We start from the raw sequence: 17,532 nt of genomic DNA on the forward strand, positions 1-17,532 counted from the left end.
TTACACCGACGGGATCATCCTCATAATCATACTTGTGTTCATCTTCCTTCACATTACCCAGGATGCTCCATCCAAGGTCCGTCCTTAGACCATACGGACCATTATCATCAGCAGGAGGGATGACATCTCTTTTGTATGAGTGCCCTTGCACAGTCATATCCAATCAATAACCAACTTCACAACTTTGCAGGGGCATGAGATGATGTGAATCTTGGATAAGTGAGGGATTCTCATTGCCATCTCTGGAGTGGGTATATGATCATGGTTTGCTGGTATAAACCCTCTGGTGTAGGTTGTCGGGAGAGCAATCCGTTGTTCTCCATCAAATGATCGGATGGTCAGACCCTCTATGCGTTCACTTGGTACTCTTTCATCCATAGCAGACATCGTTGAAAGAAGGAGACTGACAGGAACTCCCTGCAGATTCATCTCATCCTTGGTTTTCTCTAACATGAAAGTGGTGTCAGATTGGGTGTCTATTAATGCATACACCATTCGTTCATCTGATATGGTAGGATGAGATAACCAAACAGGAACTATCATCGTGCTCTTCCTGGTGGTCAATCTACTAGTATCGGTAGGTTGCTGACTAAATGAAGCATGAGACCATGACGTCTGAGTTTCCATGGGTCTGTCTTCTACATTTGTCTCCGTCTTTGGTTCTGGTTTCTTCCTATCTTCATGTAGACAAGATGGATGTCGCCCTTGACAAATACTACAGGTACTTCTCCATCTACAATGCTTGGACATGTGGCCTGCCTTCAAGCATCCATAGCATAGACCTTTCTCTCTTATGTACCTTTTACGATCTGTCATGTCCTTTGATGCAAATTCACTGCATTCTTCTAGGAGGTGATCCTTCCTACACAGGTAGCAGGAGCGTTGAATATTTCTCCTCTCCCTCTGTCTCTTGTTGTCTGAATTGGAAGATCTGACATTGGTGGTTGAGAGTTCTAACATCTGGTACAGGCTTGCCTTGATCAGATCTCCTATCCTTCACGTGGTGTAGAGATGTGATTGGATAACATGCTATCTTAGCCTCTTCATCTATGAACCTCACAAATTCTTGAAAGGGAGGAAACTGTCCTTTCATCTCTGTCCATCCAATGACCTTACGTGACCATCTCACCACAAGCCAGTCTGGCAATTTCGCTAAGAGCTTCTGATTCTCCCTCTCATCGTTTAGGTGGTGTAGATTTCCAATCCTATCCATTGCAGTGACACATTGGTGAAGAAAATCAGCTAGCTTTCTTAGACCAAGTGCATCTTTCGAAGAAATCTTAGGCCATCTGTCTAGCTTGTCTCTGAAAGCATTTGCTATAATGAAAGAATCTCCATACCTCTGCTTAAGAGCTACCAGTGCTTCTAGATAAGCTCTCTCATCTCCAATGAGCGCATATCCTCTCACAAGTTCCAAGGGCTGGCCTTTGAGGTACTTCTGCAAGTAGAAGAAACGATCCATAGGCTGTATACCGCTTTGTTCAATGAGAACATCAAATGCATGCTTCCATGCTGGGTAAGTCAATGGATCTCCTGCAAAGATTGCTGGTTCTGGTAAAGGAAGCCTCGTCATCCTCATCTGTTCAACCAGAAATCTCATCGTCTCAGCTTGAACGTTCTGCACACTGTCTAACTTGGGTTGACTAACTTGACTTACTGCTTCAACTTCTTCCTGGATGTCGTTTATCTGGATGTCGTTCACCCAGTCCTGGCAATCTTGTAGCTCCTGCGGTTCAACAGGAAGAGACTTCTTCGACTTCTTAGATGAAGTTCGAGATGAGGGTCTAAGGGCTATCAATACATCAAGAGTCTGTTTCATGATGTTGTTGTGTGCTGTTTCTACCTCATCTAGCTTGTCATCACTGTTGTCTTCAACTTTCGCAGTTACTCTAAGTGCAGCCAACTCTTCTTGGGTGTTTATCAGTTTGTCTACAGTACTTTGTAGAGCATCTCTGGTCTCCTGTACTGTCGACGCTTCGCTTTCATCACCAAGTAAAACTCGCAACTTGTTTGCGGTTCTATTCCAGGACTTAATGCAGCTGTCAAACTCTTTGGATTTAATTTCCACTTGCCATTGTAGTCCTTTCTCTGTGGGCTTGGTTCACGATGGGGTCTACTTTCACCTTCAGTGTCAGCCATGATGTGATAGCTCTCTTTCAGTTGTTGTGGAGACGTCTAGACGTAAATGAAGTTTTTACTGTAGCGGAAGCATCTTTGACTTTGTTTATTGGTCTTTCTTTATTATTCCAATTCTCTTGTTGCTCCAAATGCTCCGTAAAAACTGCACAAATGAAAATAGATCGAACGGATCATAAATCAACTGTTCATAAATATACATATTATGCTTAGAGAAACCCTGGTGACTCGTATCAATAATATGCACCTTACAGCTAATTAACCCCTTGTTTGAACCTTTTCCTTATCTCACACATTAACTTGTACTGCATATAAACTAAATACAATTCTACCAGTACATGTATGCTTAATTGAACTAAGTCAGGCTTTCTGACATACATCCTTTGTATCACTTCTGTTCATAATTACAGCATGTATCTTTATAACTAAGCCATCTATTAATTATCAATATAAACTTGTATAAATCATATAACAACTTTCTCATATTATGCACCCTAAGTACTCATCTTAGTACATTGACTCAAACTAGGCAAATCTTTGTTTACATTCTTGCATACGTGTACCTTTCATTCGCATGCCGTAGTGTACATTACATAACAATAACATTCGGTATGTGAGCCGACCGTCTCGGCTACTGTGCAATGTAAGTTACATCCATGTAATGTACACAACGAATTAGGTGCGAATGAAAGGTACTTTATCATGGAATATCGCATCATTACTGCATTTATATACAACATTCATCACATATCATCATTACATACCATTCATTCTGCCTTCTTAAGTGCATCTAACTTCCATCTTACACAAGGATGCCTCCAATATCAATAGATTTCATCCACTGGAAACCAAAAAGGGTGCCATTTCTTAACACGAATTTAGTAGCCTCCAGATGGCGCTAAACATAAATATAATCAATCTACTTGATCGACTTAATAAAATGAATTCACATCGATCACTGAAACATAATTAATACAGTGCTGGAAACTCGTTAAAACCAGGTCCGAGGGACTAAGGAAATTACCTAGTTATTTCAGGGTACAAAACAGAAGAATATAAAGAGTTGGGACCAGCAAAATCACCTTGTTATAACAGATACCTTGTTATATCAAAGCTCTTTATAACTATACTGAGGTTCCACTGTAATTGTAAATCATCTTTGAAAATAATCCTGTTTTTCGAAAGTTTATGGTAGTACTGTTTAGAAATTACAAATGTGTGTCAAGTCCTTAATTTGTTGGGAGATGTCGAATGTCACTGCATCCTATATCTTATTATAAACCTACAAAGTATTGAGTACATCCAATGGTAGTTCTAATTTTCTGAATGTTTTAATGAAGGTTCTGAACTGTGTCACATCTGCTATCAAGAACGACCCTGAGCCAGAGGTCAAGAGGTCAGCTGTCCAGGTCATGAACCTTCTCCTCCGAGGTCTGGAAAAGATGCAATACAAGTGAGTTGGATCCTACTGCTATTTCTACTACTTCTACTACCGCTATTTCTACTACCACTACTTCTACTACTGCACTACTACTACTTCTGCTACTACCACCACTACCACCACCATCACCACTACTACCACCACCACCACCACTACCACCACCACCACCACTATCACCACTACCACCACTACTAATACCAGTACTTCTACTACTACTACTACTACTGCTACTACTACTACTACTCCTACTACTACTACTACTACTACTACTACTACTACTACTACTACTACTACTACTGCTACTACTACTACATGATGATCACGATAATGATCATAATGATTATGATCAGTGATGATGATGATGATGATGGTGATGATGATGATGATGATGATGATGATGATGATGATGATGATGATGATAACATAATCTACCTTATTGTTCAGTACTTAATCCACTAACTCCTTGAGTAGACCAAGACATTTCCAGGTCAAATGATCTATTGAATCAGCCCACTCGATCCCTTCCACCATGGCTTACTCACTTTACCTGAGCATCTTTGTTACAGCTTCACGAACGTGAGGTCACAGACTGCCATCACTTGAAGTATCACTTGAAATATAAAGTCAAGTACTGGTCATCCAATTAAACTGTGAAATGAATTGTCTTGAAACAACTTGGAAAGGTTTTTTTAAGTAGTTTATATGTAGTTTATAAGACATCATGTCTACTGCGAGGTTTGGAAGCATCAAAATAAAAAGAAATTGCCTTGTGTCTAGCGTGAAATCACATGCACTGGACACAGAAGTAGGTACACGGGACTACACCCACATGCGGCAGGAATGTTTGGTCCAAACTGTTTAGCTCCTTATCATGTTTAAATACAGGACATTTGAATAACAATCATCTTCCGGGCAAATTTATATAATGATGTAAAATAAAGAATGAGAAATCTTATAACATACTTTACATCTATCCCAGAACTCGACCTTCTCCTTCAGTTTTGTTGAAATTAATTACCTGATCCACCTTTTGATAGAAACTACTCAAATAGGCAGAAGATTTGAGTCTTCTTCAAGAGCTTGGAAGCCTGGAGTTTCCGGCTGATAATTATTCTCAAGAACTCAAGTGCTACTTCAATCAAACCATTTTCAATCCAAATAATAGCTTTCATCCTGTTTTGATATTTGTAATTATTTGTGATTGCAATTGTCTATTGTATGAGCAAGATTGGAAACTGAAATTTAAAGGTTAAGACCTTTCCCTAAATACAGTTTGCAGTAACCTTGTGATAGAGATATGAGTTATGACACAAATTATTGAATGAAAGAGAGCAATTGTAAACTGGATACAAATGATGTTTGTTTATTTTATTTTAAGCACGGTGGCATACTTCAGCCAATGGCTCTTCTTCAGCATAGCCGTGCATAATAAAAGCAATCACAATTTTACAAAGAAATATACATTATAGATAAACATGGCATACATACAAAGTTTAATCAAACATACACACATATATATATATAATATATAATATATATATATATATATGTACAAATAGGTTAGAAGGCGAGAAATCCAAACAAGCCCTAATTTAGAAAGAGAAAACGAACAGAGAAAAAAAATAAAAGGAAACAAATCAGTTGTTTTGTTTGCCATTAAATGTCAAACATGGTATTACAAATGTTATAAACTCCTTTTGAAAGCACAGTAAGTTGGTTTATATTTAGTTTCTAGCGGCATTTCATTCCATAGTTTTGCACCATAATAACTTAAACTTTTCTTTTTGAAGCACGTTTTAATTCTTGGTATCATACATAGAACATGTTTGTTACGTCTCTCAACTAAGGTATCCAAAAACAATTTTTCATACAAAAGTCTAGTTTAGTATCTATTTTCCACTCATATTACTGTTTTAAGTAATCTATTTTGTAAAATTTGTATCTTTTGAATATTTTGTTTCTTCGTATTGTTCCAAACAACATCGCAATAATCTAATTTACTTGACTTATAAAAAAGTAATGGGGATTTTTGCGAGATGCAATGTCTTATTCTTTTTATTCTTTTTATTCTTTTTATTTCTTTTTCTTGATAAATACCGTGTGAGGATGAAAATAGTTACATTTTCTTCTAAACCGCTTAGAGGCAATTTGCAATTTGTGGTATACAAATATCTTATTATTATTATTAAAAGAAAATGAGAAAAATTATACCCAATAAAAAGGAGGTTTACATAAAAAGATTTGAAGGAAAGCTATATTATAATGACAAAATTAAAAGGAATGAAATCATTTATAAGGATTGTTGAAATGACAAGGTAGAGCTTGGTCACCTTACATAATAGATTGTTACTCCATCTTTTACGTCAGTGTGTAATGCTTAAATATCTGCATTTACATGTAAGCACTTTGTAATTGTCTATTTCATCATCCCCCCCCCCCCAGAATGTTGGTCAAAATCCATTACATTTCTATAACGCTTTAAAAGACCAAGAACTAATGGATACAAAAGCAAATTTTCCTAATGAAGCATCCAAATTTTATTAATATTCCACACAAACAAATTATTACAAATGCTTCTAGAAAATAATAATTAGATACAATTTTTGGGTGCGTCTAATCAACTTCATGAAAGTGTCTGGGATTCCAGGATTATTTTTTTAAAACATATCCATTTAAAAGTTTGTTTTTTTAAACTTGAGTATGATTTTATAAAATATTCTGTGTGCGTCAGTCAACTTGATGAATGTCATAACTTTCTGATATTATGTACTGATATTTCTTTAATGGGGGAGGGATTTAATATCATTGCTTTTTAGAGTTCTTACAATCATATATATTAATATGCAATACAACGTCCGGGAACAAGTGGTTAATTTCATGAAACCGTTTTTAAAATGGGTGTGGTAGTCAAACAATTTTTTCATAAAAATTACGAAACATGCTCAAGAAATGTGTAGTGCTGTGTGTACATGCATGTACAATTTATATTTTTGTTTATTTGTCTCTCTAAGAACTAGTAGAAACTTTGGAGGACTATTAACATATAAGATATAATCTACAAAATGTATGTCTTGGCAGTCAAACTTGTAACATTTTCGAACCAAATTATTACAACAACAAAACACAAAAAAATCCCCCCTTTTTAAATATACTCTACTTTGATCTACTTGCTTTATCTGCAGTAGGTGACAATTTAAACAGTCTGCTTTGATGTGCACTGTGTAACAATCTGTTAAGTCAAATATGTAAAATGGTCAAAATGTCATTAATGAGAAAGTCCACTTTGATATTAACTTGGTTTTAACTCCACTACATTTTGCGTTCGTGACACACCTTTCATACCACTTCAATTGTGTTTTGCTACCTTAATCAAATGTTTACCAAATTATTGATAAAGCCAACCTCCATCCCCTCTTCTTTCTTAGGTTCTGGATGCTTCGATTCGGGATGTCTACCGCTGTCTGAAGCATGTGAGGGATGTTGAGAAGGATGAGGTGCTGCTCCTGCATGCCCAGTTAGCCCTGGAAGAACTGGACATCTTCATGAGACAATATTTATTCCCAAAACAGACCCTCTCAAAGAAGATTACAGTTTTAAATCCATAGTAGGTCCCAAGCTGAATCGATTTATTGCCAATCACCCAGTTTTTGGTTATGCCTGCCAGGTCATGGGCATTTCACAAAGATCCTAAGTTGAACTTATCTCTAAGTTTGACTTAATAATCATGGAAAGCCGTTGGTATCTATGAAAATATTTTGTAAAAGTTATTTTAAAAAGCATGAAATGTTGATTCAAATCATTAATATTTTCTATTACCTACAGGGATTTTATGTTCTTGATGTGGAATTTATAAAAACTATAAAATACTTTTGAATATACAGTCAAACCTGTCTATAGCGACCGCCCTAGAGAAACACAAAAAGTGGTCTTTGTAGACAGGTGGTCTTTGTAGACAGGTTCCATAAGTGCATGTTTCAATAAGAAACCATTTTCAAGGGAAACAAAAAATGTGGTCTTTGTAGACAGGTGGTCCTTGTAGACAGGTGGTCACTAAAGCAGGTTTGACTGTATTTTATTTTACGGCTACAGATGGCTCTCCATAATGTTTAAGTCTAACTTAGAGTCAAGTTTAACTTAGGATCTTTGTGAAACACGCCCCTGGTCATGGTAACAAACTGTAAAACCCATTGAGACGAATACTGGATACATGCTCGTAAAAGTTATTTTATTATTATTCATTTATAGACTAATTTTACATTCTATGATGCAGAAACGCAAGTATTTCTTTTGAGAGGAAAAACGAAAGTTTGTGAACCATCTTGATCACTTGGACAGTGAATATTCTCAAATGTATAAAGTGTGACTTCTCCATTTTTAAAAGATCCTTTGGTGGTTGGGATCATTTGCACCATGTGCTATCTTCAGACAGGTCTAATTGGTCAAATTTCTATTTGGCTATCATATACAATTGATGCTTGTGAATGGGTTTATTGTATGATCTATCCACACTCAAGTCCAGACTGTATGCATCTATTGTACAAGCCCTGATGGCTTTGTACAATAAGTGCGTAAACAGCCTCAACAGGAGCGGATAGATCCTGTAATAAAGGAATAAAACACATCCATCATCTATTGCATACAACAAAACTCCTAGATTCCTTGTTATTTAATGTAAAAAGAAGTCATTTCAAGATTGTTTTGTGTCATCGCTAGTGTTTATTTTAGTGCAAATGCAGAGATAAGTGCACTTACCTCTACACTTGTCATCACGTACTTCAAATTGTTGAATAGTACTGGATAGTATTGCACGCTTTTTCATTAAAAAGTTAATGAACCACTTGACCTATCATTTGATTAGAATCTAGGAGTGACTTGTATAACTGTAATTTTTGTATGTCAATACCTATAAGTTGTAGATCTACGAGTCTCCGACGATCGAGAGAGGGGGGGGGGGGGGGGCAAATGTCTAAAGTTCTGCTGACATGCTAGATAAAAAGCAAAGGGGGCAAAACGATTATCATTTTTTCACATTGTCACTTTTGACTGGCAGGTAAACGTCTAACAAAAAAAAAAAATCTTTGACAAGCAATAAGGAAGATTATCGTGGAGGGGGGGGGGGGGTGGTCATGATATTTTCAGTTTTTCTTCCAAACAAATATGTATGCATATGTGAGGCAGGTTTTTACCTTGTTGAAATTAAATTGTAAAAATTTTGCCTTTGCAAAAGAGAGAGAGGAAGAAGCAGGGGGGGGGGGGATGGGAGAAGGGAAATGAGAGAAGCACTGGCATATCTCGTGATTAAAAGTAACCTTAAAGAAAATAAATTTAAAAGTAACCTTCTGAACATGTGATTATGGAGAGCTGTCTACGAAATATGTGGCAACAATATGACTTTTGTTAACAAAAATAAAAGAATTATTAAATTGAATGAAAGTAGCTGATTGTCGTATTTTCTTCCTGGTTCTTGTATTTACTCTGCGCTCTCTTTCTCCCCTTCCCCCTCCCACTCAATCTGAAAGTATTCACCAAAGGCCCGAATTCAACCACTCCACATTTCATTCTTGAGTTTGAAGGAGAAAAAATGAAATTACTTCCAGGAAGTTTTACATTCAAAACACTTTTGTAGTCGATCTATTATTGGTGTTACCAGGTTAAGAAAACGTGCAAAGGTAGAATTAAATAATGATGTATATGTTTGATATGATTCAAGCGGTTACAACATACACATTTCATAGTAAAATGGAATACTTTGAAATAAACTGTATTATAAAGAACCTGCTTCTATTAGGGACAGTTTCGCAGCCACACACGTGCCACTGAAAAACATGTACAGCAAAAAATACGAAAATACTCTTATTTAAGAGCCGGTACTCAACTGGATCAAGAAGAACCTATCCTTCTAGGAGAATAATTTACGTAAATCGAAATGTGAAGCCTCGACAAAATAGATGTAGAGATGAGTCATTGACCTCTTTAGTTGATATTAAAAAAAAGAGCTGAAAATGATAGTAATGGATGAGAATTTAGCATAAGCTAACGAACAGCAGAAGAATAAATCTTGCGCATTTGCATTTATATTTGAAATGTGTAATTTTCTGTTTACAATTTTCGTGTTTTTTTTGTCGATGATGGTAACTAAAATTTGAGATAGATTACTTCATCTACAAAACCTTCCTGAACATGTTAAGCCGAACGCAAATCATTAGTATCGGTTTTTCGGTTTGTAATTTTTGGTTTTGAAGACAAAAGAAACGATGCTTTGAATTGCATGGTGGCTTTGATTACGCATCAGCTATTTGTACAAAAGCTTAATAACAAAATTCAACATTTTTAGTTCTTTGAAGAAGAAAATTATATATATCTGGTATGTATAACAAGTTTTTTACTAAATGGCAGTCACTGCAACATTTGTTTTTATGAACAACAAGGAGAGAAATGTTAAGTATTTTGTTTCATTTGAGTTAAAGAAAGACATAATTTCACTGATTTGTTTAAAATGTTTTGTTCGACTCAATAAAATAGCCTATGGAGGGCTAAAATGTATTTACCAACAAAAATAGTATCGGTTTCTCCTGCGGTCTAAGTTGCATGCCATCTCATATAGTATTCGAACTACTGGACTTTATTAACAACTCTTATCTGTTAAATGCATTGAGGGTCTTGGATATAGACATATACAAAACATATTAAAACATATATTTTGTCTATTCATGCATTCGAAATTTCGAACATTGATACATAAACTGAAACAAGTACTGTTTCCCACGAACACCGATAAATCCATTGAAATAAATATAATTTAGCATTTTCAAAACTGGTGTTTATTGTTTAATAATGAGTTCATCATGTTCATAATTATGCTCTAATTAGGCGATTCCTTGAATGTTGTAGTAAAAGAGGCATTATTACATAATATTTTATAACATTCTTAACTATACAAAATGATAACGAGTTTGTTGTTTGGCCATTGTAAGGTGTCGTGGTATAGCGTATACGTCACTGGATTGTTGATTGATCCCATGGTTAGCGGTTCGAGTTCTGCCGTGGCACTGTGTTTTGGCAAGACCTTAATTAAAGGGATAGTTGAGTTCTGTTTTCAGATCGCAAATGCCTTCAAAGTGCATGGTTATTGCTCTGATTCTTATCTATGACATTTATAGTGCCTTTTTAGAACCTAAAATTGCTATGAAGGTAATTTTAGAGCCCAAAATGTGTGAAATTTAGGCAATATGATCATATCAATTCAGCTCCAGTTTAAAAGAAAACATGGTGACCGTTAATTAATTACTTATTTTAGAATAACAATACATGAGCCGGCTTATTGTGGGTAATATTAACAACACGGAAATCCCAACAAAAAAGCCAACACCGGCATTGGCTGATATACGAGGTAAAAGGCGTTATTTCGTTTTTTTCAACGGTTTTTTCAAATTTGTGTAAATATCTAATATTTGTGGTACGTACACAAGTATTTGGAAATTGTTATATTTCAGCCGTCTCTGAACCGATTTCGATCAAACAAAGATGATTTTTTCATTTCAATATTATGTTCTTTCAAATTTGAGACTCGAGTTTTTCATTATCTCACAAAAAAATTATTTGGTGTAGCGCCCTCTGCAACAGAACTCAACTATCCCTTTAATTCTACAGTTGCCACTCTCCACCCAGATGTCATAAATAGGTACCCAGTAGCATGCGAGCGTTAGTGTATTTGGACTGGCATGTGCGCTTATAAAATGGCGCATGGCTGGATTACTCCCCAGGGAGCGGAGCGTGTGGGACAACACGTCACACTTGATCTCTGTTACCTTTCTAATTCAAATCATGCACATCCTTTTGAAATAATGGTATAATATTTTTTGTTTTATCACCTTTTATTAAAATACACAGTTGATGTTTAATTACGGAATTTAGATGCATTGTTTTAAAATTGTGATATTTTTCCGTAACATTTTCTCTTCAAATGATAGGCCTCATGAATTTAGCATTACAAACAATATATTATCGCATTCAATAAAACAAACTTTATAGCAGTTATAATGAGTGACCATATAATACAATGACTGTGTGGTAAGACCTAAATATTATGTACATTCTAATTTGAAATACTTACACTCATATGAGAAAAGAAGAAGAAAAGAGAAACGGAGATACCAAGCAAAAACATACCTGAATATAAAAGTACATAATCGTAATAAAAATATTTGAAATACCGTGAACCATTATACAGTCAAACCTGTCTATAGCGACCGCCCAAGGGAAACACAAAAAGTGGCCTTTGTAGACAGGTGGTCTTTGTAGACAGGTTCCTTTAGTACATGATTCAATGAGAAACCATTTTCAAGGGAAACAACAAATGCGGCCTTTGTAGACAGGTGGTCTTTGTAGACAGGTGGTCACTAAAGCAGGTTTGACTGTACCTCTGTATAAATAGACCACAATTGCTGTTTACCTTGAATACTGTTTGTCATTTAAACGTGTAGGGAATGCTAAAGAACCTGTACATACGAAGAAGAGAGAAAACAGAGATGTCAAGCAGAAAAATACATATACAAATACTTAATCATGACATTCAAAACCAAGCTTCGAAATACAGTGAACTGAGATCTTCTTTAGCGACCACCTGTATAGAAATACCACATTTCTATAAAGACCACATTTGATGTTTCGGCCCTTGAGTACAATTTGTCATTAAAACGTGTAGGGGATACTACAGGAACCTGTATATAAAGTCTACCTGCCTATTGAGACCGCTTTTTATGTCTGTAAATTGAGCAATCTACATGTTGCATGTTTTACTGCACTCTCGGCTATTTGGCTTCAATGTTATGTATAAAGCATACGGATATTGAAGGCCCTTTTTGCCATCAAAAGCAATATGTTGATATTAGCAGGAAATTTCAGATAAAGAGTTATTAACCTATATATACATTTCTGATAAACATCAATCATGGTTTAATTTAATTATAGATGCGAGGGAATACTACTGAATCTCATCAAGTTCTCATTAGCACTATCCTGGGTAGAATATAGGATTATATGACAATCATCACTGGGTATCTATACCCCGGAAAGTACTACTCCCTAGAAAAGAAATTAAACCCCGCAGGCCCTTTGGACAACTACCCCAGCCAGGGGTAATATAACTCCAGGAAGCTCCGACGCCGATGCCGAAGGCGTCGGACATCGGCGTCGGAGCTTCCTGGAGTTATGGGGTAATACAGACAAAATGTGGGTCGTAGAAACTAGGTTCTGGTATCGATGGTTGTCCCAGGGGGCCAGACCAATAATACTGGACCATGCATACCTTGATGAAATTATAGGATAGCAACACGTCTATTTTGGGACAACTACCCCGTGGATAAAAACGCCCTATAGAATAACTACTCTCGGACATTTACCCCCGGAAGAAAAAAATTCCCTGCACAAATAGCCTCTTTGACAATAAACCGGATCGAGGTTTTCCGAATGATTTGTTTGGGGTATAAATACCATTAATAGTCTTGTCTAGATATCCCATGTCATCAGTAGCTATAAGTTTTTTTTTAATGAGGTGTGCATATAATATTCTTCTTATTAATTTGCTCCCCCCCCCCTCCTGTTCTACCGGAAACGACATTTCCCGACCGCCTCCTGATCACAATTGACTCGGCTTTAAAGTTAGATCAATAACTCCAAACTCCCGTAATCATGCAAACCTTAATGATACATTTCACCTTGCTAACCTCGCTGATAATTATTATCATAAGGATGTAGATGAACATTATCACTTATTAGTGCAGATGATTACTGGAAAATAATTTGTTGTTCAAGATGGATAACAGATTTTAATTTGACAGCGCGTGGAGAAAGAAAATACTCAAGGGGTAATTTTGTTGCAGCGAAGATTCAGCCATGAGAACTCGGTACGGGGGAAGCTAACATGCGTATAAAATAATGAATTTTACCTCGAAGTGTATTATGGCATTGAGTTGTTATCATGCTTGTGCTTTTCAGGATTTTTTTTTTCTACAATAAAAGTAACAGAGTGACGGAGGAGATGATGGACATACGAAAGCCTGAATAAATGATGGCAGCCGACTATTAAATGCGCATACTATTAAACATAAGACACATTATTTATCATTAACCCTATAAATTGACACCGAAACTTCATGATATTAATTCCAACCAGCTCTAACACTAAATGACTAAAAAATAAAGAGTAACGAGCACATTAACCCCCACAATCTTGCACTTCGCCAATAACAAAGGCCAAGATAAATCTTTATCTCACACACTGGGCAAGTATCAGAATCACAGAAACGTAGAGCAGCAGAAGTGAGAGCAAGACGCCCTCACACACAGCCTGGCGGAAATCATCGGAATCGATGGATAGCGCCGATAAACCCTACAACAACAACAACAACAAATCGAAGGGCAATCCGACCCTTGTAATAATTGTATTTGTCTACAAGTTGACAAATAAGAGAAATGGAATGGTGAAAGTTTGAAATAAATCGGACAAATAATAAGAAAGTTATCAGTGTTTAAGTATGAGTTTACTATATCTATACGAATCGCAAAAAGGCAATTTGGTCACTGAACTGTGATTACTCTCCCGTTTGTCTTGTACAAAAATATCAAATAACTTGTATATTTTCTCCTAGCGCCTTCTCCCTTGTGGCACATGTCAACAAATATTGTGGGTAGTATATGTTATTTAAGGTTCGCTAATAGTACTAAACGTTTCTCTGGAGTCCCTGTTCAGTTTACATAAGCTATTCTGACCAATGAGAAACAAGTGACATAAAAGTATGAAGAGGAAGGTCTTGATATTTCTGTGTGCAAGTTAAAAGAATACACTACTATGGTGACAAGAGTAACTGTACAGAATTGAATCGGAGAGAAAGGGAGAAATTAATATGTAACAGAAATAATGATGGAATACAAATATGTTGTGTGGATCATGTGCTTAATAATGGTAACAATTTCCCCGTTTTCAGACGGGTGTGGTTTGACCCCCCCCCCCCCCCCCCATTGCAACACCCCTGTATAATCATGATCTGTTGTTTTAGTACGCCGTCATTTTGAAGTCACACGGGCCCGAATTCACAAAGGAGGTTTGTCGACAAACCTAGGTTTATGTGCGTCATATGACGCGTTTTGACGCGTTTCAGACCAAGGTTTGTCTGAACCTTGGTCTGAAACGCATCGAAACGCTTTATATGACGCACATAAACCTAGGTTTGTCCACAAACCTCCTTTGGGAATTCGGGCCACGGAGGCTGAATTTCGTGACATATTAAAACTCCAGATTATGCAATATTGGCCAGTATTTTAGGAAATTAATGTACGGCTCATGGTTACTGTTACGGTACAGCTCGAATATTTGTAACCAGGATTGCCCGACTGTCAAAGAAACTTGAAAGAAGAACAATAAATAGTTTGGTGCGAATGTCAAAGCTTCAGAATAAATATTATATCGCCTTTTTGTCAAAGTCTAGTACATTTCATACAATTTGTCATTCCCATTGCACAGTGCGGGACGAAAATACTTTTTGAAACATTTTTGCGTGAAACTTTCTGATCTTTCGATTGGTGGCCATGTAAATAAACGGATTGAGGGCGCTGTTGGCATACATCAAGCATCTGAGCCATAACTGCGTCGTAATGTCGAAGCAAGATGGACAAAACACGTGGACATAGATATGGTAGATGGCCAAAGGAAACCAGCAAATGGAAAATGTGGCAACGAGACCGGCCAGTGTGACGGCAGGACGGATATACCGGCGGTACTCGGTGTCGAGATAATTCTTCTTCGCCAAGATATTGTGGTTTCCTCTGGCAGCAGCTGACGCCGCTGACACATCTGTGACGCTGTTAATTGTGACGGCATTCATTGTCGTCGTTGCATGCCTATTCCGAGTATCAGTAGGATTCGTCTGCCGAGGCCCTTTTTTTGCATATGAAAAGGATTGTGAAGAAGTTCCTTGTGAAGAAGACGGCTCCCTTCTGTTATTTTGGGCCGTAGCCACTAATCCATTTCCAATCTTGCTTCGCTTCTTCAACCGTTGCTTGATCTTGTAAAACACTACAGAATTGATGATCATGATAGTGAGACCAGGAATGAATATATTAACCGTCGCACCAAGAACAACAAAAGGGATATCGACTTCGGCTGGGATGTCCTGGCAATCTGGGCTGTGGTCAGCGGCTCGTTCTTCTGATGTCGTCGTCAGGATCCACACGATGATGCCCCCGAGGTGGAACAACATTGGGGTAAAGAACGTCATCATGATCTCGAAGATGATTCTTGGTTTTCGCTTGACGCGGACGTATCGAGGGTAGTCATAGCAGAGCAGCTGCAGTTTATCAAGACTGATCAACACCATGATCCACACACCAGTGTTCTCTAGGATGAGTCGGAAGAAGTTGTAGATGCTGCAGCTGATGTAGCTGAATGGCCATCGTCCAAGGTAAACGATCACCGTCATCATCGTCTGACACACCAAAGCGATGCCGAGATCAGCAACCATGAGGCCGATGATGTAGAGGGTGGCTGGTTTGAGGCACGTTCCGTCTCCTTTGATGAAGAAAGGCACATTGACAAGGTTCGCAAGCACCATCATTACTACCAGTATTCCGGAAATGGTCCCCATTACGGGATCGGGTGAGACGAGTCCGATTGGCTTTAGGTCGTGATCATTGATGTCCACTGTCGTCATATTGTTGTTGAATGAATGGTCAGTTTGAAAAATTGCGGGACTAGTCGTTGCCGTCATGCTGTTAAGATTCTTTCACACGTCCCTTCGCTCAAAATTACTGTTCCACAATTATCAAAATGTGTGTGACACGTTTTACTTCCGAGTCACGGTAAATTTGAAACAGCTGGAATCTGCAATAAAGCATATTAGGTAAAGAAGTAATCATTTCGTGAATACTTTAGGGGATAGCGCCTGATGTAAAATCAGAATTTGTATCGAAGTTAGAACATCACAAAATGTCAAATTAGATTTACGATGAAGTTTAATAGTATTTTTTTTTAATCGATAGTAAACGGGGTAAAGTTGAGAGGAATAATGGCAAATTATCGACCCCATTAACTGCAATGCGTAGGTGCAGAAATCTTCAGAGGCCTACTCGTAATAATCACCTAATTGCCTGGTGAGCCACAAAATGACTCGTTAATTGTGAAATGTCAGGTTGCCCTATGCTTTCGCACATAATCACATTATGTGTCACAAAAGATGGATTAAAATCAATATATTTTTTGGCGCTGGCACAGTCTTCTTTCGTACGATCACAATTATGTGTTCCTTGTTATGCGTGTAGGAAATGTACATCAGAACAGAATACATTTTGATTTGACTTGGCTTGACTTGATCCAGAGATATGAATCCCATCGCAAAGAACAATAATATACAATCATAATTATCTATTTAAAGCCCCTCTCAAGTGTTGGGAGCCCTAAATTCGCCAAAAATTTGATCGCAAAATTTCACTTAAATTGTATCATAATGTGATAACTAGAGGATGCCATTTGAGACACAATTCTGACAAGATTCCTCCTAAAAGAATGTGTTTGCAGACAAATATGGATAAAAGAATACATAATTTGGGTTTTCTGTTGTAGTGTACGAAGAAAACCTAAATTTTGAATTCTTTCATCAATATTCGACTTCAAACACATTTGTTTTTAAAATCCTTACAGATATGTGTCTTAAAATAATGACATCCTCCTTCACACAATTTAAGTGAAATTTTGCCATCAAAAAATTTCTGGGGCTCCCAACACTTTAGAGGGGCCTTAAGGTTGTCATTCAAGAAGGATGTTTATGATTGCAATATTATATTCCTGGAACCTAACTTTTTCAGTCATTAGAATTTATGTCAGCTTTAATCTTTGTTAGTAAAGCACAGGGGCGTCGAAACATCTTCGAAATGGGGGCAATACGTGTACTATACTTTCCAAT

At 37.1% G+C, this 17,532-nt stretch overlaps 1 protein-coding gene across 1 annotated transcript; it reads right to left on the reverse strand.

Annotated features, from left to right (window-relative positions):
• Positions 1-15,081: 15,081 nt before the first annotated feature.
• On the reverse strand, positions 15,082-16,284 carry LOC115920247 (histamine H3 receptor-like). The gene has a single exon (XM_030975606.1). The coding sequence runs from the start codon at positions 16,282-16,284 to the stop codon at positions 15,082-15,084; it is 1,203 nt and encodes a 400-aa protein (XP_030831466.1).
• Between the last annotated feature and the right edge of the window lie 1,248 nt (positions 16,285-17,532).

The sequence above is a fragment of the Strongylocentrotus purpuratus genome, unplaced genomic scaffold (genome assembly GCF_000002235.5).
Source record: "Strongylocentrotus purpuratus isolate Spur 01 unplaced genomic scaffold, Spur_5.0 spur5_scaffold_8, whole genome shotgun sequence".
NCBI lineage: Eukaryota > Metazoa > Echinodermata > Echinoidea > Camarodonta > Strongylocentrotidae > Strongylocentrotus > Strongylocentrotus purpuratus.